Consider the following 25504-nt stretch of genomic DNA (forward strand, 5'->3'; position numbering starts at 1 on the left):
GTGTTCCATTATGTGTTTTTCTATCTGTATGAATTGACTGCATTGGTTTTTTGTGTCATTATCATGCTGAAAATGAAATTGTTGCCAAACTCTTCCAGATGGTACTGAAATCTGACAGTATTTTTAGTGTTCATAATTCCATTAGTTTTGACAAAATTCAAACACCACTAGCTGGAATGCAGCCACAAATCATGACGGGGCCTCCGCTGTGTTTTACTGTAGACACTCCCGTGTTGACAATGATTTGAATCACAAATTTAAAAATCAGATTCATCACTCCATAAGACCACTGATTTTCAGTCAGGCTTCTGCCTTTTGACCTTCTTTGCGATGTATCAAAAGTACGACAGTAGTAAATATTAGTAAAAATATAGCTGTGATATCAGATTCTACAGGCTAAAATGGCTATTAAAAACAAGCTAGTGATCTCTTTGCTAACTGTTTTACTTTGCTTCTACTCTCTGTTATGTTTGGCTTTGCTTTTCTCCTGCAGATTGAAGGCTTTGATGTCAAACATGTGGATGAATATCATTTGACTGGAATTACAATGGACATGTATGTCCAGTGGGAGCATAGACCTCCGACCTCTACCGAAGGACGGGGAGAGAACAGAAACGAGGCCAGGGGAGAAGGCAGAGCCAAACCTCAACACCGCAATGATGCCCCTAACTCAGAGGGTTTGGTAAGATTTGTTTTACCTAACTCAGTGACAGTGTTGATACTCTCGCTTTTGCCCCTGGGCTTTGCACTAACCATAGCTGCTTTCACCTAAAGATCCGCCTAACCTTCAACGTGGGTAAAGATGTTGCGCTGGGCCAGTTATGGTTGGAGCTTTTACGTTTCTACACACTGGAATTTGCACTTGAAGAATATATCATCAGCATCCGCTTAAAGGACCTCCTCTCTAGGGAAGTGAAGAACTGGCCTCGTCGCAGGCTTGCTATCGAAGGTAAGAGATAGTTCTATTGCAAAACTCACTTTCCAAGCATAGAGAAATGGAGAAATTCATTCATTCTTATATTCCTAGATCCGTTTGCCTTGAAGAGGAACGTTGCTCGAAGCTTGAACAGCCAGATGGTCTTTGAGTACATCCAAGAGCGTTTCAGAACAGCTTACAAGTACTTTGCTTGCCCTCAGAAAAAGGGCACCGGAGGACACCAAACAAAGAAGAAAGCAAGGGCACAGGGTGTAAAATTGGAAGAAGCTGGGAAGAAAGAGCCTTCATCTACAAACAAGGATGAGAATAACATCAAAGCAGAAAAAAGCCAGAGTGTTCAAAGAGGGCACCAGGGATCAAAGGAGGACGAAGAGCCTGACAGTGATGATGAAGATGGTTCAGATCCATCCAAAGAAAGAAATGAGAGCACTTTAGACACCCGCCTCATGGACATGCTTCTCAGTGAGGGAAACACACTTTCCTCCTCCCCCAATGGCCTGCTGGACAGTGACAGGGAAGAAGAAGAGGAAGAGGAGGATAACGGAGTTTCAGAGGATGACGGGCCTGTTGCACCAGATGATCTGCACTATGTGTTTGACAAGATGATTTTCACTTGTGGAAAGGTAAATAGTAATTAATGTCATCCATCCATTGGATAAATATTTGTAAATGCCTTAGCAAGGCACAACATTTTGTATGTAATGTAGTTTGAGATAAGGCTTCTGACCTGTTTATAATAGAGATCCATTAAACTTGTTGCTGTAGTATAGAAGAAGCATCATCTTAGATGCTCATGCTACATAACTGTGTGGTTTGCGTGTTCTCCCTGTAGCTTTGTGGGTTATTTTCCACTTACTCCGGCTTCCTCAAACACATGCATGCTAAGTTAATTAGTGATTGTGAATGAGAGTGTGAGCGGTTGTCTGTCTCAGTGTTAGCCTTGTGGTAGACTTGTCCCCACCTCTTTCCCTTTGACAGCTGGGAAAGCTTCAGAATAGGATAAGAAAGTGAATGAATGGATCGGTGGATGGATGAGTTGGTGGGTCAGTAGTTTTAAATTGGTTTATTTATTTGAAAATCATGTGAATGTAATAACTTGAGAACAAGGCAATGTAGGATTTTGAAGTTGATAACGTAGGTGTGTCTACTTAGAGGCTGAGGGGTAGCACTGGCAGTTTCAAGTATTTTTAAGATTGCGACAATATGACTTGCTTCAGTATTTAGACACATTAAAGCAAACATAAGGAAATATTTTCAAGCTTTGCAATATGTGACATTCGGAACTCTTACATAACATTAAAGCTGTTCCTGGACATCGTTAATTTTCCTGTTCCAGCCTCCAACTGTCGTATGCAGCATTTGCAAACGAGATGGTCACCTGAAGGACGAGTGCCCTGAAGACTTTAAGAAAATCGAGCTGAAGCCTCTGCCCCCTATGAATGACCGCTTCAGAGAGATCCTCGATGGCCTCTGCAAACTATGTTACTGTATGTAGCGAACATTGCACTTCTAACTTGTTTCACTTTAGCATTTTCCTGCAAGGAATCATTTTGCTTGTATAGCCATTATCTTTGAGTACCGTATTTTCACGACCATAAGACGCACTGTACTAAAAGGCGCAGTCTCAGTTATGTGTGCCATTACTGTATTTAACACACACATAAGGCGCACTGGATTATAGGGCGCATACAAGTACCGTATGCGTATTTAAAAATAAAGCGGGAGCAAACCTGAGTTCGGTACCTTACTCACATTTCTATTACCGGTAATCGTCATCATCAACAACACACAAGCATCCAAGTGTGCATATTTAAAAATAAAGCAGGAGCAAAACTGAGTTTGGTACTCACATTTTTATTACCAGTAATCGTCATCATCAACAACACACAAGCATACAAGTGTGCGTATTTAAAAATAAAGCAGGAGCAAAACAAAGTTTGGTACTCACTTTTCCTTATAATCCGCTGGAAGTTTCTGCGCTACCGTAGTCCTGGTCCGGATGGAAAAATGGCACCGTTTCATAAAACGAAAGCACCAAGACGGACCTCCTTGGAAATGTTCAATGTTCATCTCTTCAGCTAGTGAAACTGCTTTTAGCCGAATGGTGACCGTCGAAACGCTTCTCCCACTCGTTCTTTGCTCGATGATCCACCGCTCGAGTCTTTCCTCCAACTCGGGCCACCTCGCCTTATGTCCGCGGAAACTCAGCTGCGTTTTCTTGACCTGCCGGAGCTTGTTTTCTGCCTTCCTCCATTTGCGAACCATCGATTCGTTAATCTTAAATTCTCTCGCGGCTGCTCGATTTCCATGTTCCTCCGCATAGCTGATGACCTTCAGTTTAAACTGTGCTTCATAAGCGTGTCTCTTTGCCATTTTCAGGGTTGTTAAAACAACGATGTTCCACATAATGCACATACCTGTCCTTTTATACAGGTATGTGCGATTGTCCGGTATATACGATCAACGCCCACACTTCACCCTTTAGCGTTCTCATGGTGTTCTCTACTACGTCCTCCTTACAACACACAGGGCGCACTGCGCTATAGGGCGCGCCGTACTTTTTGAAGAAAATCTAAGACTTTTAAGTGCGCCTTATGGTTGTGAAAATACGGTAAAATAAAAACCCATCTTCTCTTCAGCATATGGTGGGCAGCTGGCAAATACCTTATGATTATATTTGATCAAAATGTAAAGACTCTACAAAGCTTGAGGAAACATATCAAAAATTCCTTTAATACACGAGAAAACAAATGGCATCAAAAGCAGATAATTCTCATATTGTGCAGTCTGAAACCAGTATTTCAGCAGTTGTTAAAAAAGAAAAAACTTCAATAATTAAGGCATCGTTGTTTCTTTCTTTGTGTGTGTGTGTGTGTGTGTGTGTGTGTGTGTGTGTGTGTGTCATCTGCTGTGGTAGATGAATTGTCACCTACACATGCTGAACAGCAGAGGAGGGAGCAGATCCTTGCTAGCCTGGAGAGGTTTATAAGGAAGGAATACAATGGTGAGCCTGAAACAATCTACTGCAAACAAAAGTCTCAAACATTTCTCTCCATTTCCTTGGTAACTTTGCTGTGTAGTGTTACTGTGTGTTTTGCACAATTTAAGTTAAAAGCTGTCGAGCAGTTGACAAGACACAATATACTGAGGAATACATTCAATGTGAAGCGACTGTTGAGTTCCATGAACTTAATGAGTATTAGCAGATTTTGTAGAATTGATAGAAATGAGTTTAGAGAGCTCCTCCTTGAATCGCTACCTTATTGTGGTGGATGGGTTTGTGTGTCCCAGGGATCCCAGGGGCTATGTTGTCTGGGGGCTTTTGCCCCCTGGTAGGGTCTCCCATGGCAAATTGGTCCTGGGTGAGGGACCAGACAAAGAGCGATTCAGAAGAGAACATCGAGGGAACAGTTTATCCTGCCCGGGATAGGATTACCGGGGCCCCGCCCTGGAGCCAGGCCCAGGGAGGGTGCCCGAGGGCGAGCGTCTGGTGGCCGGGCCTTAGTCCATGGGGCCCGGCCGGGCACAGTCCGAAGAGGAGGCATGGGCCCATCCTCCCGCAGGCCCACCACCCGCAGGAGGCGCCATAGGGGTCGGGTGCATTGTGTGCCGGGTGGCGGCCAGGAGCGGAGGCCCTGGCGGACTGACCCCCGGCTGCCAAGACTGGCAATAGGGACATGGAATGTCACCTCTCTGGTGGGGAAGGAGCCTGAGTTAGTGCGTGAGGTTGAGAGGTACCGGCTAGATATAGTCGGGCTCACCTCTACGCATGGCTTGGGCTCTGGAACCAGTCTCCTGGAGAGGGGCTGGACTCTGTCTCAGTCTGGAGTTGCCCCTGGTGAGAGGCGGCGGGCTGGGGTGGGTATTCTAATATCTCCTCGGCTTGCTGCGGGTACGTTGGGGTTTTTCCCGGTGGACGAGAGGGTTTGTTCCCTGCGCCTTAGGGTCGGGGAACGGGTCCTGACTGTCATCTGCGCTTATGCGCCGAGTGGCAGTTCGGAGTACCCAGCCTTCTTAGAGTCCCTGGGGGGTGCTCCACCTGGAGACTCTGTTATCCTGCTGGGAGACTTCAATACTCACGTGGGTAATGACAGCGAGACCTGGAGGGGCGTGATTGGGAGGAACGGCCTCCCTGATCTGAACCCGAGCGGTGCTTTGTTCAAATTCAAATTCAAATTTTATTTGTCACGTACACAGTCATACACAGTACGATATGTAGTGAAATGCTTGGACAACTGCTCGTGACCTAAAGAAAACAAAAAAGGAAAAGGCTATGAATAAGATAGGAAATAAATATGAAAAATTAAAAAGGGTAAATTTAACTAGGAAGGAATAAAATATAAATTAAGGTTAAAAATGAAATAACTGTACAACACAAATTAGAATGAAGGGTAAATTTAACTGGGAGAATAAGATAAAATATATAAATTAAAGTTGAAAATAAAATAACTGTACAACAAAATACACAATATAGAACTATATAAGAATGTATGAAGAAATCTAAATATAAATAAATATATACACAATAACAGCAGCTGTACAAGTATTAACTGGAAATGAAGAATATAGTGACCAGTGTTGTGCAAAAACAAAGTCCAGAAAGTCCAGTGTGTGTGTAAGAACCATATGTGTGGGTCAGTACTGTGTGGTGGTGTGATTGAGAGACCGTATCGCCTGCGGGAAGAAGCTCCTCCTCAGTCTCTCTGTGTTGGTCTTCAGGGAGCGGAATCGCTTTCCTGACCTCAACAGAGAGAACAGTCTGTTGTTGGGATGGCTGAGGTCCTTCACCATCTTCCTGGCCTTGGTCCAGCACTGCCTGCTGTAGATTGAGTGCAGGTCAGGGAGCTCGGAGCGGATGGTGCGCTCAGCTGACCGCACAACCCTCTGTAGAGCTCGTCTGTCCTGCATGGTGCTGTTCCCGAACCAGGTTAAGATGGTTCCCGCCAGGATGCTCTCTATGGTGCACGAGTAAAAGTTCCTGAGCACCTTGGGGGGCAGTTGGAAGTCTCTCAAGCGTCTGAGGTGGTAGAGACGCTGTCGGGCCTTTTTCACCACGGTGTTGATGTGACAGGACCATGACAGGTCCTGCGTGATGTGAACTCCGAGGTATTTGAAGCTGTCCACTCTCTCCACTGGGCACTCGTTGATGACGGGGGTCTGGTAGTTCCTCTCCTGCTTAGTGCTGAAGTCCACTATCAGCTCCTTTGTCTTACTGACGTTTAGAAGGAGGTTGTTCCTCTGGCACCAGTTCTCCAGATTCCTAATCTCCTTCAGGTAGGCCGTCTCGTTGTTATCAGAGATCAGGCCCACCACGACGGTGTCGTCAGCAAACTTGATGATGGTGGTGGAGCTGGTAGTGGCCACACAGTCATATGTGTACAAAGAGTACAGCAGGGGCTCAGAACACACCCCTGGGGGGCTCCAGTGCTGAGAGTGGTGGAGGCTGAGACATGTCCGCCCATCCTTACTGCCTGTGGTCTGCCAGTTAGGAAGTTGGAGATCCACTGACACATAGATGAGCTGAGTCCCAGATGCTCCAGCTTGGTGGTGAGTGTGGAGGGAATTATGGTGTTAAATGCAGAGCTGTAGTCTATGAAGAGCATTTTAACATAATTCCCCCTTCTAGTGTCCAAGTGAGTGAGTGATGTGTGGAGGAGATGAGAGATGGCATCGTCTGTGGAACGATTTGGACGGTAAGCGAACTGTAGTGGGTCCATCGTGTCTGGTAGTGAAGAAATGATGAAGTCTCTGACCAGGCGTTCAAAGCACTTCATCACTACTGAGGTGAGGGCTACAGGGCGATAGTCATTGAGAGAAGCAGGGTGGGGTTTCTTCGGGACAGGAACAATGATGGACTCTTTGAAGCATGTGGGGATCACCGACTGAGATAAAGAGATGTTGAATATCTCAGTGAACACAGGAGCTTTGTTATTGGACTTCTGTGCTAATCACAGTTTGACCATAACGAACACCCTGTTCGAACATAAGAGTGTCCATAAGTGCACGTGGCACCAGGACGCTCTAGGCCGTAGGTCGATGATCGATTCTGTAATCTTATCACCAGACCTGCGACCATATGTTCTGGACACTCTGGTAAAGAGAGGGGCTGAGCTGTCAACTGATCACCACCTGGTGGTGAGTTGGATCAGGTGGCGGGGGAGGACGCTGGACAGACCTGGTGCACCTAAACGCGTAGTGAGGGTGTGCTGGGAACGTCTAGCAGAGGCCCCAGTCCGCGAGATCTTCAACGCACACCTCCGGCAGAGCTTCAACAGCATTCCGAGGGAGACTGGGGGACATTGAGTCCGAATGGACCATGTTCAGCGTCTCCATTGCCAAAGCTGTTGCATTGAGCTGCGGCCGCAAGGTGGTTGGTGCCTGCCGTGGTGGTAATCCCCGAACCAAATGGTGGACACCAGAGGTGAAGGGAGCCACCAGGCTGAAGAAGGAGTCCTATGGGGCTTGGTTAGCCTGTGGGACTCCGGAGGCAGCCGACAGGTATCGACAGGCCAAGCGGAATGCGGCTCGGGCAGTGGCTGAAGCAAAAACTCAGGTGTGGGAGGAGTTCGGAGAGGCCATGGAAAAAGACTTTTGGACTGCCTCGAAGAGATTCTGGCAAATTGTCAGGCGTCTCAGGAGGGGAAAGCGGTGCTCTACCTGCACTGTGTATAGTGCTGGTGGAGCACTGCTGACGTCGACTGAGAAAATTGTCAGGTGGTGGAAGGAATACTTCGAGGACCTCCTTAATCCCACTGACACGTCTTCCGAGGAGGAAGCAGAGTCTGGGGTTGAGGGGAATGACCCGCCAATTTCCGGGGGCGAGGTCACTGAGGCAGTTAAACAACTCCTTGGTGGCAGAGCCCCTGGTGTTGATGAGGTCCGCCCCGGGTTCCTGAAGGCTCTGGACGTTGTAGGGCTGTCCTGGTTGACACGCCTCTGCAATGTTGCGTGGAGATCAGGGGCAGTACCTGTGGACTGGCAGACCGGGGTGGTGGTCCCCATCTTTAAGAAGGGGGACCGGAGGGTGTGTTCCAACTACAGGGGGATCACACTCCTCAGCCTCCCTGGGAAAGTCTATGCCAGGGTGCTGGAAAGGAGAGTTCGTCCGCTAGTTGAACCTCGGATACAGGAGGAACAATGCGGTTTTCGTCCTGGTCGCAGAACACTGGACCAGCTCTTTATCCTCTCAAGGATACTTGAGGGTGCATGGGAGTTTGCCCAACCAGTCTACATGTGTTTTGTGGACTTGGAGAAGGCATTCGACCGTGTCCCTCGGGGTGTCCTGTGGGAGGTGTTGCGGGAGTATGGGGTGTCTGGCCCATTGCTACGGGCCATTCGATCCCTATACAACCGTTGCAAGAGCTTGGTTCGCATTGCCGGCAATAAGTCGGACTCGTTCCCGGTGGGTGATGGGCTCCGCCAGGGCTGCCCTTTGTCTCCGGTTCTGTTCATAATTTTTATGGACAGGATTTCTAGGCGCAGCCAAGTGGCAGAGGGGTTTCGCTTTGGTGGCCTCAGAATCTCATCTCTGATTTTTGCGGATGATGTGGTTCTGTTGGCTTCATCGGGTGAGGGCCTCCAGCTCGCACTGAAACGGTTCGCAGCCAAGTGTGAAGCAGCGGGAATGAGGATCAGCACCTCCAAATCTGAGGCCATGGTTCTCAGCCGGAAAAGGGTGGAGTGCCCACTCCGGGTCGGGGATGAGTTCCTGCCCCAAGTGGAGGAGTTCAAGTATCTCGGGGTCTTGTTCGCGAGTGATGGGAGAAGGGAGCCGGAGATCGACAGACTGATTGGGGCTGCAGCTGCAGTAATGCAGGCGCTGCACCGGTCCGTCGTGGTGAAGAGGGAGCTGAGTGTAAAAGCGAAGCTCTCAATTTACCGGTCGATCTACGTCCCTACCCTCACCTATGGCCACGAGCTGTGGGTAGTGACCGAAAGAACGAGATCGCGGATACAAGCGGTAGAAATGAGCTTCCTCCGAAGGGTGGCTGGCCTCTCCCTTAGAGATAGGGTGAGAAGTTCGGCCATCCGGGAGGGGCTCAGAGTAGAGCCGCTGCTGCTCCACATCGAAAGGAGCCAGCTGAGGTGGTTCGGGCATCTGACAAGGATGCCCCCTGGGCGCCTCCTGGGTGAGGTGTTCCAGGCATGTCCCACCGGGAGGAGGCCCCGGGGCAGACCCAGGACACGCTGGAGAGATTATATCTCTCGGCTGGCCTGGGAACGCCTTGGTATTCCCCCGGATAAGCTGGAGGAGGTGGCTGGGGAGAGGGAGGTCTGGGCCTCTTTGCTTAGGCTGCTGCCCCCGCGACCCGGCCCCGGATAAAGCGGATGAAGATGGATGGATGGATGGATGGAGTTTAGAGAGTACAACATCACTGTGAGAACACTTTAAAAGACTGGTGTGCCTTGTTTTGGTTTTCTTTTTAAAACGTCCATGTTTCCACAGAAAAAGCCCAGCTTTGCTTGTTTGGATCTTCCAAAAATGGCTTTGGATTCCGTGACAGTGACCTTGACATCTGCATGACTCTGGAGGGCCACGAAACTGCAGAGGTTAGCAGACAAAACATCCAGATGCACTCACTTGAATAAACACATGATCATTATTTCATATGATCAGTGTTTAATTTATTTTTTTGGATCTGTCTGAACAGAAGCTGAACTGCAAAGAAATCATTGAAGGCCTTGCAAAAGTGCTCAAGAAGCATACAGGTCAGTTAAAGTGTTCCTATTATTTCCCCCTGAATAATTTGGTAGGAGACTCCTGTCTGTGTGGAAAAACTGACTTTAATCTCATAATTTCCATCATCTCAGGTTTGAGGAACATCTTACCTATCACCACAGCTAAAGTGCCTATAGTGAAGTTTGAACACAAACAGAGTGGTTTGGAGGGGGATATCAGCCTTTATAACACACTGGTGAGTGGAAGATGCCCTCATTATGACTGTTGTCATGTAATGTTATAAGAGATGTTTTATATTGTCAAATATGTTGCATTATAAATGAATTTGGAGGATTCTTCTTTCTAGGCTCAACACAACACCAGGATGCTAGCTACATATGCGGCTCTGGATCCACGTGTGCAGTTTCTGGGATACACAATGAAGGTCTTTGCAAAGGTATGTGAAAATTGACAATCTGGGTTTGTAACCAGAGTACTCAGGCTGAGTATTCAGTAATCTACGATCCTTCTTGGGTGTTTTCAAAGAAGCACAAATTCAGTATTTGCAAGTGATCTCCCACCCCATACCAGTGGGAGTAACAGAACCAACACAGCAAGTAAATGAAAGCTGTATAAAGACTCAACAGCATTGAGGCCAGTGCATAAACAAAACCAAAAATAAGGAAGATTAAAGTGCAGTTATATAAAAGATGGTATGTATACAATGATGCTCAGTATACAAATAAACGTATATCCACCTGCATGTTTTCAAACATACATGAGCTTATTCTTCTGATGTCTGCACTTGAATTTGGGAACGGGTTTTACAACAAATGTTAGCAGGGTTTTCTTCCCAAAAAAAATTGGAAATCTCACTGCAAGCATAACACATGTATGTTAGTGTGTTTTTATTTACCTTTATTTAACGTTGAAATCAAATCTCTTTTACAAGGAAGAAAATGCAACAGAAAATACAAGATCTATAACATGATTTAGTGTGCCCTCTTACAAAAAGCCTTCACCACGAGTGTCGTCTCTTCCTGTAACTAACCCACTTTTTGTCCTCACAGCGCTGTGACATCGGTGACGCTTCCAGAGGGAGCCTCTCTTCTTATGCTTACATCCTGATGGTGCTTTACTTTCTGCAGCAGAGGCAGCCACCTGTCATTCCTGTCCTGCAGGAGGTATTTACCACTGATTAACTCAGTCAAGTGCTGTGCCTGAAACTTGAAGAGGCTTTTTTAAAAATTATTTTTGCATTGAATTTCATGAAGTAAATAGCTCTAAATGATACGTGATGTCTTTTTAGATCTTTGATGGGAATACTGTTCCTCAGCGGTTGGTAGATGGCTGGAACGCTTTCTTTTTTGATGACCTTGAGGATCTGGTGAGTTGGAAAAACAAAAGAGTTTTGCAGCTTAGCAACCACGTTAAAATGTCTTATGGCAATTATGTAGGAAAATTATTTAAAAGCATTACCTAAGTTAACTTTAGTCTCAGCGTTCCCTGGGGTGTAAAAAAACCACGTATCTCGAATAATCAGTCAAATCTAATTAAACAACACACACACACACACACACAAAAAAGCAGCAAGTACAGTTTGTCTTGTAATGACTCTGGAATTAGTTTCCTCTGTTCTCACAGCGTCGTCATCACTTAGAGAATCAGCAGAACACAGAGTCTGTGGGAGAGCTGTGGCTGGGACTTCTACGCTTTTACACTGAAGAGTTTGACTTCAAAGAGCACGTGATCAGCATTCGCCAAAGGAAACGCCTCACCACGTTTGAAAAACAGTGGACCAGCAAATGCATCGCTATTGAAGGTGCTAACATGGCTCTGCATCTCTGTAAACTTGATTTGCTTCCAGATTCACAGTTGTTTTCATCCCACTGATATGCTCTTCTTCTTAGATCCCTTTGATTTGAATCATAACCTCGGTGCTGGAGTTTCTCGTAAAAGTAAGTGCCTGCCATACCTGATACAAAAAATATCTTATTGATGCATTCTGTAGACTTTGAAAACTTGTCTTTGGTTATGATAAAGTTTCCTAAAACCTCTGTCAAGTTATGGTGTAATTTTGGTGGTTGAACAATCTTAGACAATTCTTGGGTTTTATTTCCTTTTTTCATGTCAGTTTAGCCTCCTACTGGGTTCAAACAACTCTGAAAAAATTGAGTAGCCAGTCTTACCTTGTGCTATAAAGGCTCACCCTCTACATCATTCTCATCCTCTTATTATCTTTTATGTGGATCTTAGCAGCATTTTTTTTCATTTAGTCTCCCCTTCTGCAGTTGTTGCCTGTAAAAGCAGGCAACAGTCAGCAACAGTCTTTGGACACCAATGCTCTAATATGTACACCGTGCACACATTGCTTGCAGCTTTTCATTTCCATTGTAGATTAGCCCAGAGGATGAGGCTGGTTGAATATTTGTACACCTGCACCCACACTTACAGTTGTTCACCTGTTGAAGTCATTGTACTTTGATGCTTGAAAATGAACAGAAGAAGGACAAATTGTGATGGTTTAGAGACTAGATCAAAACAGCAGGTCCTGTCAGGTTATGATAGTAATGTAAATACACACAAAATCACAGTGTAGCAGCATGTGTGGTTGCAGGACGATCTGATATCCTCGTGTTGGTGTTTTTCCCTCATCATCATAAATAATGTTGTTCCAGGTTCAACATTGCAAGTGACCAATCACCTTCTCGTGACGTCATCCGCCACCTCGAAAAAAACAAACGCCTTCAAAAAAATCTACTTCACTTGCGAGAAGAGAAACCGCCTCTGTAAGGACAATATGTATAATGCTTACTGTTTATTAAACAAAAGTATCCGGAAATTCAAAGAATTCAAGTTCCTGGATCGGCGGACCGAAGCGGTTTCTCTTCTCGCAAGTGAAATAGATTTTTTTTAAGGCGGCATTTTTCAAAGGCACAAAAGGGGGATGTCACAACAATGTGATTGGTCACTTGCAATGTTGAACCTGGAACAACATTTATTATGATGATGTGGGAACAACACCGACACGTGGATATCAGATCATCCGTGGTTGCACATCAGCAGATCAGGCAGAATGCTATTCTGATTCCCGTCCATTGTTGAAAACAAATTTAATGGGCACCAAAACCATAGACTATATGTGAAACATAAGTTTTGTCATTGTGATGTCAGCCATTGCTTTCCAGTCCTGAAGTCTCAACATTAGTGCTTATATAAAGTTGTTACTTGTGAATCCACTGTGCGTTTAGTGAAAATGAGCCGTAGCAAATAGTGCCACCTACAGTGTCAGGACACTTGTCAAAGTGGCCACACTCCATCCAAACGAATATTAAAAATAAACAAATAACCCACCGTACAGTTGTTATGAAGGGGAAATATGTAGACAAATGTCAGGATTCTATGTAAATCGATTCAGAACTGCTCTGGGCCTGGGTACGTCTGCAGAAGCTTGCTTTGAAACTGTGAAAATGCCCTGTTACTTATGCTGCCTCTCATTCCTCCACCAGTGACAAACTTCATCATGAAGGCATTTATAAATGGGAGAAAGCTGTTTGGAACTCCCTTTTATCCCGTCCCGGGCACTGAAGTGGTAGGTCATTCATGTAACACAGTTGAATGTTCAGACTTTGACTGCTGTGTGCTGTGTATCCCAGCCTAATGGTGTTTTGTGTTTTGAATGTCTTCTGTTCTGTTGCAGGAATACTTTTTTGACTCTAAGGTGCTGACAGATGGTGAATTGGCTCCTAATGACCGGTGCTGCAGGATCTGCGGAAAGATTGGACACTACATGAAGGACTGTCCAAAGAGACGCAGGTGGTCCCCTCTTAAGTCACAGAGATTTATCTCTCAGTTGGCTAGATTTCCGAGAAAAAAATCAATATGCTCAAATACGAAGAACTTCTCTCAGTTGTTTTATCTCACATCTTAAAAAATACAACTAAAGCTGTGGAGGGAACTGTCCAAAAGAATGTGATCTTGACAGCCACCCATCCACTGAGACCATTTCTCATGAGAGTTCCATGAACAATAGAATAATCAAGAGAATGGCCAGTTGTATCTCTCAGGAAAATTCCAGTTTTTTTTTTTTTGTTTTTTTTGGTAAGCAACTTCTTTTGTTCTCTACTTGTCCAGTTTCCTCAGGTTTTTTCTAATGGGTACATTGCACACCCCAGCATATGCCAAGTTTTTGGCTAACAGCATGCTGGGATTCACCTTGTTGGTGCAAACATTGTATTTGTGGTTGTCAAACTGTGTTAACTTTGGTATATTTTTGTAGGTTAAAGTAAACAAATGGGAACTAATGCTGTGTTTTGGGACAGGCCAGTATTACCAAAGTACCCAAAGGTACAATTTAAAATTGGTTCTTGTCTGTCATCTGTTATGTGTAGACATCACACTGGTTCATCCGTTGCTTTAAGCTTCTTCTTAACTGTTGACCGAGAAAGGGGCTTAACATACTAAAAAACATTTCTCTGAAAATGGTCAGGTACAAGGACAAGACCAAAGATGAGTCTCAAAGCAGCCATTGTCCTAAAACCTTTGAAAGACCTTCAGGAAGCGTGGAGACCATTGTTCAGGATACCTTACAAGAAAGGCAGGCTCACTGACAACAAAATGTAAAGAAGAGAGCGGTGGCTCAAGGCTTTTGCACAGCACTGTACAGTACAGAATATAATATCATAACTTTGGGGCCTAACATTTTTCTATTCAATCAACCAGCCATGGATGTTAAAGTACGAAGTCAGTGCACTGGACGTAAATTAATTTCAACTATCAAACTTCAGATATATATTTTCAGTCAAAGTTGTTTTTATTTGACTTGTACTAAATCTGGCATGTTTTCCATACCTTCTTGTGGTGACATGATTTTTTTTTTTTTTTTTTGAAATTTTTTTTGTCAGAATAAAAAAGAAGGAAAATGAGAAAGATGAGGACATCAAAGAGGAGGAACGAGAGCCAAAGGATCGGCGTTGCTTCCAGTGTGGGGACATGGGGCATGTACGGCGAGACTGCCCTGAATATCGTCACCTCAAACAAAGAGCTGCCGGAGCACCAGGTCAGCACAAAAAAAAGCTTCTTTTTTTCCCTTTGAAGTTGTGTATGAAAATGAATATTTGTCAGGATGGTGTTTCCGTTTTGCATAACTATTTTTAAGTCCCGGTAGAATTGCTACCACATAAGCTAGCGCAATAATTTTTTTTGCATAGGAAACCGGAGGAGTACGTACTTCTTACGCATTCAGCTTGTCCTAAGTCACGGTTTCCTTCCACATATAGCTTTGCAAAAATAGCATAAAAAGCACTTGCAGCAACAAAAGCATAGTATTCCAGAAACATGCTTTGCCGATCAGCTGTTTATAGCACTTTCTACGTTGGAAAAGACATCAGCGCGAACTATTGCATGTCTGCCATTGCCTGCCAAAATCGGAAGTGATGTCATATTTTGTGGGAAACATAGTTTTTACCTTCAGGGCCTTTAAAAGCCTATAATGGTGTTTTTAAAAGTCATGTTTGACTTTATTCTTTTCTGTATAGTTTCTGAGATGCTTAGAACTCAAATTGCACTGTTGGAAAAAGTTTAGTTTTTTTTTTTTTTTTAATTTACATAATAATATTTATTTTCGTTTTTCATGCTGTATATAAAAATTGGTGTATGGCAAAAATAACACTATGAAGACACTCAAAGTAAATTTTCTTTGGTTGGAAACTATTTTGTGCAACTTTTTTGTATTTACAGTTTTGAGGTATATACCTCTGAAATTTCTGTAACTAGAAATATGTGTTAAAAAAAAAAACAAAAAAAAAACGATTTTCCATTTTTTTTTTGTAGTTTATTGCACAGTTTTGCAATTTATGCAGTTACTATGGACTTAATGCATACATTTATAAAATTTTGGGATATAACAGTTCTATTGATGTAGAGCTGGGCGATAGAACGATAACGATATGTATCGCGATATAACTTTTACTCGATAGAGAAATTAAACTATCGCGATAGACTTCGCCGCTCTTGTCCTCTTAAAAAAAAAAAAAAAAAAAAAAAAAAAAAAGGTCAGCCAATCCAAATTAAGTAGCGCAGAGCCGAACCAATTACAGCCGCAGCGTCACGTCGCGTGACTTGTTACGTACAGCACAAGTGCCAAGCCGCACGTGTGTTTGTTTGGGAAGCAGCCAGCGGGTAATGGAGCCAGCGCTTAATGGAGGAAATGAGTGTGCCGACTAGAAAAATCAACCGAGCGTGACCGAAGAGAAAACAGATGATGGTTCCAATGCCAGAGAGATTGTCGAACGGAAGAGCCATAGAAGTTCCGTAGTGTGAAGGTATTTCGGCTATTTCAAGTCTGACAAAAAACAGAGTAGCGTGCACTGTAAATTGTGCCGAAAGCAAGTCTGGAAATACAATAAACTGGTGCATGCGTCACACCTGCGCCGCGTTATTGTTTCGGTGAAATGAATTTCTACAATACTGTTACTGTTAATTCTACTCTGCAGTGTTTACATGCTTACATATACACACAGTTACTGTCCCTCCACACATACGACTCGGTTCTGCTTCTATGCCCCAGCTTTGTTTACTTTTTCCCACCGAGGCTTCTAGACTTCTGATTGGCCAACATTTCTGCACGGTTAGGAATCTAGCGCCACCTGCTGCTTTGGCATGTTCATAGCAGCGTTTTCCTTCATTTCTGCCTTTATGTGTGGACGGGATTATTTTTTAAAACGAAAACGGAAAATCTCCGTTTTCAAAAATACCCGTGTACGTGTGGACGTAGCCTCAGTCTCTGACTGGAAGCGCTAATTCGTCATTCGGCTTTTGTCAGACTAAAGTAACTGTTAAAACTGTTTGAAAAGCTAAGCTATACAACAAGGAGAGATTGAGAATTTCCTTTTAGTTCTCAGTTTATTTGATATTGACAAAAGTTAGTCAGTTTTGTCTGTTCTTCTGTAAAACAAACTAAGATTTATTTTTAGAATTAATATTTTGTTTCTAAGTGGAATTGACAATTTAGTCTGTTTTGTTTGTTCTGTTTTGAAACTTAAACGCTTTAGCGGCTTCCTTTTGTGTAGTTTGTAATATTTGCCTTTATTTATCTGAAAAAGTCTCATGTTCCTTTAGTACATCTACCCTGTTGAACTTATTATGGGAAATAAATATTTAAATAAAAACAAGCTGCTGATTATTTCACATTTTACTTGTGAGCAACGGCACATTTAAATCTTACAAATATAGTTATTTGGCTTATATCGTGATATATATCGTTATCGCCTGAAATGAAAAAAACATATCGTGATATGAAAAAATCTCATATCGCCCAGCTCTATATTGATGTATAGCAACTTGAAATACTCCCCAAAATAGGACTACAGCATGTAAAAATATAACGATAAGCTCGGGCGGACTTGGTTCTATGGTAGGTCTTAAAGGGTTACCGGTAATATTGAAACAAACATATAAAGAAGGTAAATTATTCCCTCTAAACAAAATGTATAATTTCTAAACGTGCTAATCAGTGTTTGCGTGATTGCTCTGCCCATCAAAAAGTCATCTGCGTGAATATCATTGTTATTGGAGTGGCAGTTGTCAGTTGGGAGATTTTTACATATCGCCCAACCTTATTATGAGTCTCTTTAAAATCTTAAATATCAATGTATGTAAATGCCCTAACAATTATTGATTTTGAGTTATAATTATCAGATGTGGGACACATCAGATATTCTCTGCAGTGGGAACTCAAAAGATAGCTTATATGGCTTTTTATTCTTTTACAGCTTCTCACATGGTGCGAACTATAGTGAGCTCTCAGTCCATCCCTATTCCCCAGACAGCTGCAGACTGTCCTGGAAGGACCAGACAGGCCTCAGAATGTGTAAGTACAACAGTTAACCTTCCACACACACTACGCTTTCAAAATAATCACTGACACTGGCTAGCACAGATATGACAGAAGTTCATAAGTGATGCATATTCAACACTGAGATGTGATTTTCTTTTCTTTTCTTTTCTTTTTTTTTTTTTTTTTTGGTACCAATTCCAGTTCTGAGAACTATAAATGGCAGCATGTAACAACATGTGATCCGCTTTTCTTCAGTGTAGTTTTAGTTTTCATAATGAAGGAAGTTATTAAACTTTGCAATGTCTCTCAAACTACTGTAGGTCATAGGATCTTCTCTCACTTAAACAACTGAAAATTAAGTGCATGCTTCTGGAAAGAGATGCAAATAATTAACAGAAAATAAGTTTACTGGGCATATTTAGTTCAGTTTCATTTATACAGCGCCAAATCACAATAACAGTTGAATCAAGGCAGTTTATATTGTAGGTAAAGAACCTACAATAATCCCAATGATTACATTTTGCCATAAAAATAAAAAAGATTGTAGTTAGTGTGATTTATGAATGAATTTAAGAAAACATGGTCTAAAGAGTCGTCACTTTTATATGTGAATCCAAAAATAACGAACAAATAAAATTAGAACTTATTTGCACATCACTTGTTCAGATTGCTGATTTTTAACTTCTTCCTTTTTTCTTCCTTTCTTCCTAATAGTCTGATAGTCGTCAGACTCCACCCTACTCACCACAGCCCACTGCTGTTCCCCCAAGTTCCACCCACTCCAGTTCTACTCAGCCCTCCCACACTAAGACCAATTCTGCTGGTCCCCACAAGCAGTCTGCACATCCCCAGGTCCCGCTCTCTCTCCTTAGCTTTCCTACCTCCCACCCAGGCCAGTATCACCCAAGTGCACTCACTGCACTGGGACTTCTTCCCACCCACCAGCACCAGTCACACCAGTCCCAGGGACAGTCTACTCACCCAGTCCACCTTCCCTCCACCTCCTGGCCTATCCATGGACCAGTCCTCACCTCGTCCTCTCCCACTGCCCCCTCTCCGCCTGGCATGAAATTCGCCCTGCGTTCAGCGTCTGGGAACGGGAGTCCCACAGGTTCAGGTGGAAACCCCAGCACCATGAATCTGAATGACCCCAGCATAATCTTCGCCCAGCCGGCGGGGAGACAGCTGGGCATCAGCGGGCCAGGACGGGAAGGACACTGGCACAACCACTTGGCACAACCTGGGTCACTCATGGGCAATGGCACTGTAGTCAAGTCAGGTATTCACTGGGTGATTTGGGGTCACCATCTGTCTGTGTGGGATTCTGTCTCTATCTTTAGCTTTAAATAAAAGCATCAAACCATTTCTTATTTTATTACACAATCACCTGACTCTAGTGCTCAGGTATAGCTGCTTTAGAGTCTGCACTTTCTTTACAGAGAAAATCAAGGAATTCTTTCATTCAGAAGTAAATCTGGAGTTTTTGTTCCAGGATGATGTTTCGGATTTAGGTTGTGTATGTCTTAGGAAACTGCAGATCTCAATCACAGCTAGGAGAGGCTAAAGAAAATGGTGCAAATGTAGAGGAAATGTTACCAAACCCTCATGAGTTTGCAGTTGTCAAAAAGATTGTGCATGAGACCGAGGATTGTTTCTTGACCCTAACAATTTAAAAATGTTAGTGAAAAGAACGAGGTACACAGGAGCGACAGTCTACCCGAGCTCTGAGGCTTGTCAGTGTCAGTTTCATACACTTAGCTGTTTTAGTTTGTATTTAGTTGGGGTTTTTTTTGGTTTGTTTGGTTTTTTTTTTAATTTTCTATGATATTATTATAGTCATAAGCATTTCACAAGTTTTAATGATTTAATTTGTAAATAAATCAAATTTATGCAAGTAGTCAGCATTTTCAGTGTTGACCCTTCTGCAGTTCCCTGTGGCATGCTGATTTCAGCTTGTTAGTCTAATCCTGATTACTACCTTATGGGTGCTGCACCCACAAAACACCATTTGATTTGCAAAATCTGCACTAGGATTAAAATTCTTACCGGTACCAATTGTCTCTTTTTGACAGTTACAGAAAGATTTTTTTTCCCCTTTGTCTACAGAGTCTGGCCACCCGGCTTCATTTGTAGCTGTGAGCCAAGGCTCTCGGTTATGGGAGCACAATAAAACCCCTCAGTACACTCTGTCTCCATCCTGGCCCTACAGAATGCCCCAGAACTTCATCCAGCAGGGCAACGGAGGCTACCACCATGGTAAACCCTTTGTGGCCCAAGGTTAGATATGATGAACAGCAATGCTTTTTTATTACTTTTGGAAAAGAGACATTATTTTTCTAAGGGATTTCTTTTCTCTTTGTTTAGGTTCTATGATGCATCCGAATCCCAACTTCCCACTGGTCCCTCATGTCCGGCATCCAGTGAATCTGAATTTCATCCAACAGAAGAAGTAAACTGGCATCTTTTTTTAATCAGGCTTATGGTCAGTAAAACAACGCATAAAGCATCATTTGATCACAAGACGATTTTTAAAATGAATTTTATCATTTTTGTACAGTTTTTAAGTTTTACTTTTTGTGTCATTACATTGATTTGTGATACAAATGTCAAATATTTTAATACCCCCGTTTTTGAGGGGGTCCAAAAAAGTGTTTTTATTTTATGTGTAAAGTAAGGAGGACAAATGTAAACCTTTATTTTTATTAGCTTTATTCATACTTTGCTTGCCACAAGATGAAGGCTTTGAATAGATGTTTGTTTTAAAAACAATCTAACATGTCACCCTAAGTATGTAGTGCCAAAAGCATTGATAGCAAGAAAAAAGGGGAAAAGTCTTAAATAATAATGGAAAAAAAAGCTATAAAAAAATAAACAAAAAAGCAAACCGCTTCACTGTGTCCTGTGTGTTTATGTCTCTTACCAACACTCCAGCATAATATGTATGATCTAGTTTGCATTTGTGCTTTGGTCATTAGAACTCAGACTACAAGCAATGATGTTTGAGCAGGTTGTGACTGCATTGAGTCCATGTGGAGAACAGATGGAAGGAAATTGAATATTTCAATTTCCTTCCATCTAGGTACACTGGCTCCACTGAAAGCCCCCCAAAACGTTTGCACCCAGATGCTTAGTGGACTAGTGCACATTGTAACATTAAGATTGAGACTTCTTTTATCTTTCTAATCAGCTGCGCTGATGTTTCTTGAGATACTATAGAGAGTGGAAGCAGTAATGTGTACAACGTATATTAAAGATGCCAGTTGAAGAGATTTCTGTAGTCGAGTACAGATGTGCATTCTTTCTAATGGCAAGAAGAAAGCAATGGTGCTGTTTTCACAAATGGGAACATGGTCCTCAGTGTTTTAGAACAATTTCACAACAGCACTTTACAGCTGTTACAGTTGATTCAGTGAGCAGACCCTGCCTCTAAAGGCATGCACAACCAACCACAGCAGCACTGTGATCTAATCTAGCATTAATGTGATAAGTCCCATTTGATTTGAGATCGAACGCTGCTCTGAATCACTTTTGAAACATTAGCATTCCGAGTAGCGATTTCTTCTCTCCTTTTTGTGGTCACAGCCCTGATGCACTTCTCTGTTCTGTGTCGATATAATCTAATAGGGAGGGAGCCAAATCCTTGTAAGTTATAATACAACATGGAAAAAATAAACAAAGAAAAAGGCAAAAATTATAATTGCAATGTGTCGATCCACAGTATTCGGCTGTGGTTAATGCTCTGGTGTTTCTTTATTGTAATTTAAAATGGTTTGGATGAATTGGAGACAGATGCATAACACAGCAGGGATACATTGGGAATAAGAAGACAGTGGAAGTAAGACTCATCACAAGAAATAATAATAATGGATTGGATTTATATAGCGCTTTTCAAGGCACCCAAAGCGCTTTACAATGCCACTATTCATTCACTCTCGCATTCACACACTGGTGAAGGCAAGCTACGGTTGTAGCCACAGCTGCCCTGGGGCAGACTGACAGAAGCGAGGCTGCCATATCGCGCCATCGGCCCCTCTGGCCAACACCAGTAGGCGGTAGGGTAAAGTGTCTTGCCCAAGGACACAATGACCAGAACAGAGAGCCTGGAGATCGAACCAGCAACCTTCCGGTTACAGATGCGCTTCCCAACCCCCTGAGCCACGGTCGCCCCAGACAAGAGGCCACCAAACTAAAACCCAGACTAAGCATGAGAGCTATTTAAATTGATTTTACACACAGTGCCTCTAGGTGAATACAGCGCAGGGTCAGTGCTAAGTAAAGTGCTAACAGCATGTGCCCACCAGCTCACCCTAATCTTTACCAGAATATTCAACCTCTCACTGGATGAAGCAGCCATCCCATCCTGTCTAAAATCAGCCACAATCATCCCAGTGCCAAAGAAGTCTCCCATCACCAGCCTGAACTATTATCGCCCTGTGGCCCTCACGCCGGTAATCATGAAATGCTTTGAAAGACTAGTCCTTCAGCACACCAAGGATTACCTCCCCCCAGAATTCAACCCCCACCAGTTTGCATACCACACAAACGGGTCCACAGAAGACTCCATCGCCCTCCACTCTGTGCTGAGTGACCTAGAACAGCGGCAGAGCTATGTCCGAATGCTCTTCGTGGACTACAGCTCAGCCTTTAGTACAATCATCCCAGACATCCTCTGCTGACCTTCCAGCACTCGCCCATTGAGAGCCTGCTAACTTACTGCATCACGGTATGGTACGGAAGCTGCACTAAGGCGGATAGAGCCCTCCCCCTGCATGTTTGCACTGAGTAGGAGATGCTCTGTATCTCACTGTACAACTGTATAGTGACAATAAAGGTATTCTATTCTATTCTAAAACTTGGGTTAATTACTATAAACAGAGGAACCCAAACTGATGAAAAATGCCAAATATTTTTTTTTCAAATTACTATTATTAGTGGACAGAATGTTAAAAGAAGTTACTTTTAGTCGCTCTAAGCTGGGCATTGTGTTCTTTGGCTATTCAAAGCCATGGAACTTTAGACTTTCCAAGCAAATAATGATGGCCATACTGATGTTCTATTCAGTACATGTTACTTTATGTTCATTTTCAATTTTATGATGTTTCCATTTTTACATAATTCATCCCACATAGCAAAATTGGTATGGCCCGGATCTGTCCCACACAATGTGCTTACACATGGCCCACATACCGCAAAGAATGACGTACCTTTGGTGGCCCAGATCTGGTTTACCAGAGGTAAACCCACACATGGGCCAGCACATGGCCAGTTGCAGACACACTGCTGGCCCTGTGCTGGTCCAGAACAGTTTCAGCTCTGGCCCCAGATGTCAGCCTAATGTGTACCTTAATCAAGCCATGTAATAACAACATGTGCCGGAACATAGTAGTGCAAAAGTAACATGACGTAACTCTGTTCAGACAGTGAATAGACGGATTCTTAAATAGTGCTTTTCTACTCTCCCATTGTAAACGACCACGGCAGATCCTGGTGCACGTTCATGCTTTGCAGCATACTTTATTAACACTTTCACGGTTGCTGTACATCCGCACCCAGAGCTGCAGCTCTCCCACTGCCAGCTCAACATAATAACCACAACAACAACGCCAACCACAGGAACCAGTACAATATTTAATTCGACGGGGCGTGATTGCGGATGCCGTGCAGGTGTGTCCGCCTCCTCTGCACGGCACCGCAGGCCACGCCCCGCCACACCCATATTACTCAAAGTGCTCCATACAACACGTCACATTCACCCAATCACACACTTTCTCTAAACTGAGTGTTTGCTAACTACATTCACACTCTTGACACGCAGACTGGAGGAGCCAGGGATAAAACCACTAACCTTCTGATCAGTAGGTGACCTGCTCTACCTCCTGAGCTACAACCATCCAGTGGTAAATATGAGTAAACCCTCACTAGGTTTTGGATAAAATGTACACTCACAAACTTGTCAAACCTGCATTTGAAACGTTGGCCACCATAGCAGTATAGTATTGCAAAATGGCATTTGTATCTTCTAACTAAAATAGGAAAATAGGAACATAAATATTGCCATCATTGCCAGACCTGGCCCACATCTGGTTGACATACACCCTGCCATGATACCAGTCAGTTAGAAGTGCCAGCTTGATGCCGGAACCGGGCCAGACCTGTTTTCTATGAGCCTGGGCCATATACACCAAACCACAATCAGGCCAGATGTGGCATGCTATTACATAAACAGTATATTAATTAATTTAATATTAATTTCACAGTACTCGATATAGTTATAGATCCAGAGGGCAGATTCTTAATCATTAAACTATCTATACTTGATAAAAAGCTATGTATTGTAAGTGTATATGGTCCAAATGTTGATGATCCCTCATTCTTTCACGGTTTTTTCAGTGCACTCTCTGAACACTTAGATGGCACACTTGTTCTTGGAGGCGACCTCAACCTTGGACTAAATGAAGAAATGGATAGGCTCAATACAGCAGGAACTCAGCATAATTGGCAGTCCACAAATATAATCAAACAGACTTTGGCCTTTGCGATGCATGGCGCTCCCTTCACCCCAACAGTAAGGAATATACTTTTTTCTCACATGTTCATCACTCCTACTCTCGTCTGGATTATTTTTTGGTCAGCAGCTCATTGCTGAGTGACATTTCAGACACTGAGATTCACCCTGTAGCTGTCAGCGATCATGCTCCTGTATCTTTAACACTAATGCACAAGAATAACACTACGCCAAGTAATAACTGGAGATTTAATACATCACTGCTTAAAGATGAAGACTTTATTAAATATTTAAAAAAAGAATGGACTCTATATTTAGACTATAATGACACTCCCGGAATATCTGCCTCTGTTCTATGGGAAGCAGGGAAAGCTGTGATGAGAGGTAAAATAATTTCTTTCTCATCACATAAAAAGAAAGAAGAAAACAAAAATATTTAGGAATTAGAAAAAAAACATCAAATCACTAGAAGAAGCTTATGTGTCACACCAAGATCAGGAAACATTGAACAAAATACGCGAAACAAAACTAGAATTAAATGAGATAATTGATAAAAAAACAAAATTCTTAGTACAAAGACTACGCTTACAAAATTATGAACATGGTAATAAATCTGGTCAATTTCTAGCAAACCAGTAAAAATAAATAAAGAAAAAACAACTATATGTGCTGTTCAAGATTCATCTGGGAACACAATATATGACCCGAAACAAATAAACAACATTTTCAGGGATTTCTATAAAACGTTGTATGCACCACAAATAAACCCATCTAAAAAAGAAATTGATCAGTTTTTGGACAACATAACTCTTCCAAAATTATTGGACACTCAAGCAATGGCACTGGATTCACCACTGACACCAGGTGAACTCCAGGAAGCCCTGATAAGTATGCCCAATAATAAGGCTCCAGGTCCAGACGGCTTTCCTGCAGAATTCTACAAAGAATTCTGGACGATTCTAGCACTATTTTTTTACAGAACGTTGTTGGAAATCAAAGAAAGGGGCAGACTTCCATCAAATATGAATTCTGCAAACATTAATCTCCTGCTAAAACCAGGCAAAGACCCTGTATATCCCTCAAGCTATCGTCCAATATCCCTTATAAATGTAGACCTTAAAATAATCTGCAAAGAGATTAGAGAAAATAACCCCCCTCTTAATTCGTCCTGACCAAACTGGTTTCATAAAAGGTAGGCACTCATCAACAAATACACGTAGATTACTTAATTTGATAGACTACTCATGCAGTTAAAAACATCGAAACTACAATATTTTCCAAATTCCTTTGGAAAGATAAACCCCCACGTATAAGCTTAAAAACACTACAAAAGACCAAGGATAGAGGAGGATTAGAACTACCTAAGTTTCAGCACTACTTCTTAGCCAACAGGCTTCAATTTATCTCAGGATGGCTAAAACATACCCTCTTAGACGAACCTTGGCTAAATGTAGAACAAGCACTTTGCAATAATCTAGAGATTTCAGATCTACCATTTATCAGCTCAAACATCCAACAACATGAATGCTTCAAAAGCATCAACATCAGCTTCTCTCTGACAGCATG

The 25504-nt window shown here is 42.9% G+C and overlaps 1 protein-coding gene across 2 annotated transcripts in view; it reads left to right on the forward strand.

Annotated features, from left to right (window-relative positions):
• tut4 (terminal uridylyl transferase 4) overlaps positions 1–20322 on the forward strand; it is a 41670-nt gene extending 21348 nt beyond the window's left edge. For both annotated transcript variants that reach the window (XM_085387879.1, XM_085387880.1), the window contains 20 exons: positions 494–682; positions 775–949; positions 1028–1560; positions 2274–2424; positions 3855–3941; positions 9384–9487; positions 9589–9646; positions 9749–9852; positions 9964–10053; positions 10667–10780; positions 10906–10983; positions 11241–11418; positions 11507–11554; positions 13106–13188; positions 13297–13412; positions 14501–14655; positions 17369–17466; positions 18148–18712; positions 19540–19710; positions 19798–20322. In XM_085387879.1, coding sequence (XP_085244005.1) covers positions 494–682; positions 775–949; positions 1028–1560; positions 2274–2424; positions 3855–3941; positions 9384–9487; positions 9589–9646; positions 9749–9852; positions 9964–10053; positions 10667–10780; positions 10906–10983; positions 11241–11418; positions 11507–11554; positions 13106–13188; positions 13297–13412; positions 14501–14655; positions 17369–17466; positions 18148–18712; positions 19540–19710; positions 19798–19886 — 3186 coding nt within the window. In that variant the 3' untranslated portion in view covers positions 19887–20322. The remainder of the gene's footprint in view (positions 1–493; positions 683–774; positions 950–1027; positions 1561–2273; positions 2425–3854; positions 3942–9383; positions 9488–9588; positions 9647–9748; positions 9853–9963; positions 10054–10666; positions 10781–10905; positions 10984–11240; positions 11419–11506; positions 11555–13105; positions 13189–13296; positions 13413–14500; positions 14656–17368; positions 17467–18147; positions 18713–19539; positions 19711–19797) is intronic.
• The last annotated feature ends 5182 nt before the right edge of the window (positions 20323–25504 follow it).

The sequence above is a fragment of the Rhamphochromis longiceps genome, linkage group LG17 (assembly GCF_057381845.1).
Source record: "Rhamphochromis longiceps isolate RC_006_pf linkage group LG17, R_longiceps_female_GT1.1, whole genome shotgun sequence".
Classification (NCBI taxonomy): domain Eukaryota; kingdom Metazoa; phylum Chordata; class Actinopteri; order Cichliformes; family Cichlidae; genus Rhamphochromis; species Rhamphochromis longiceps.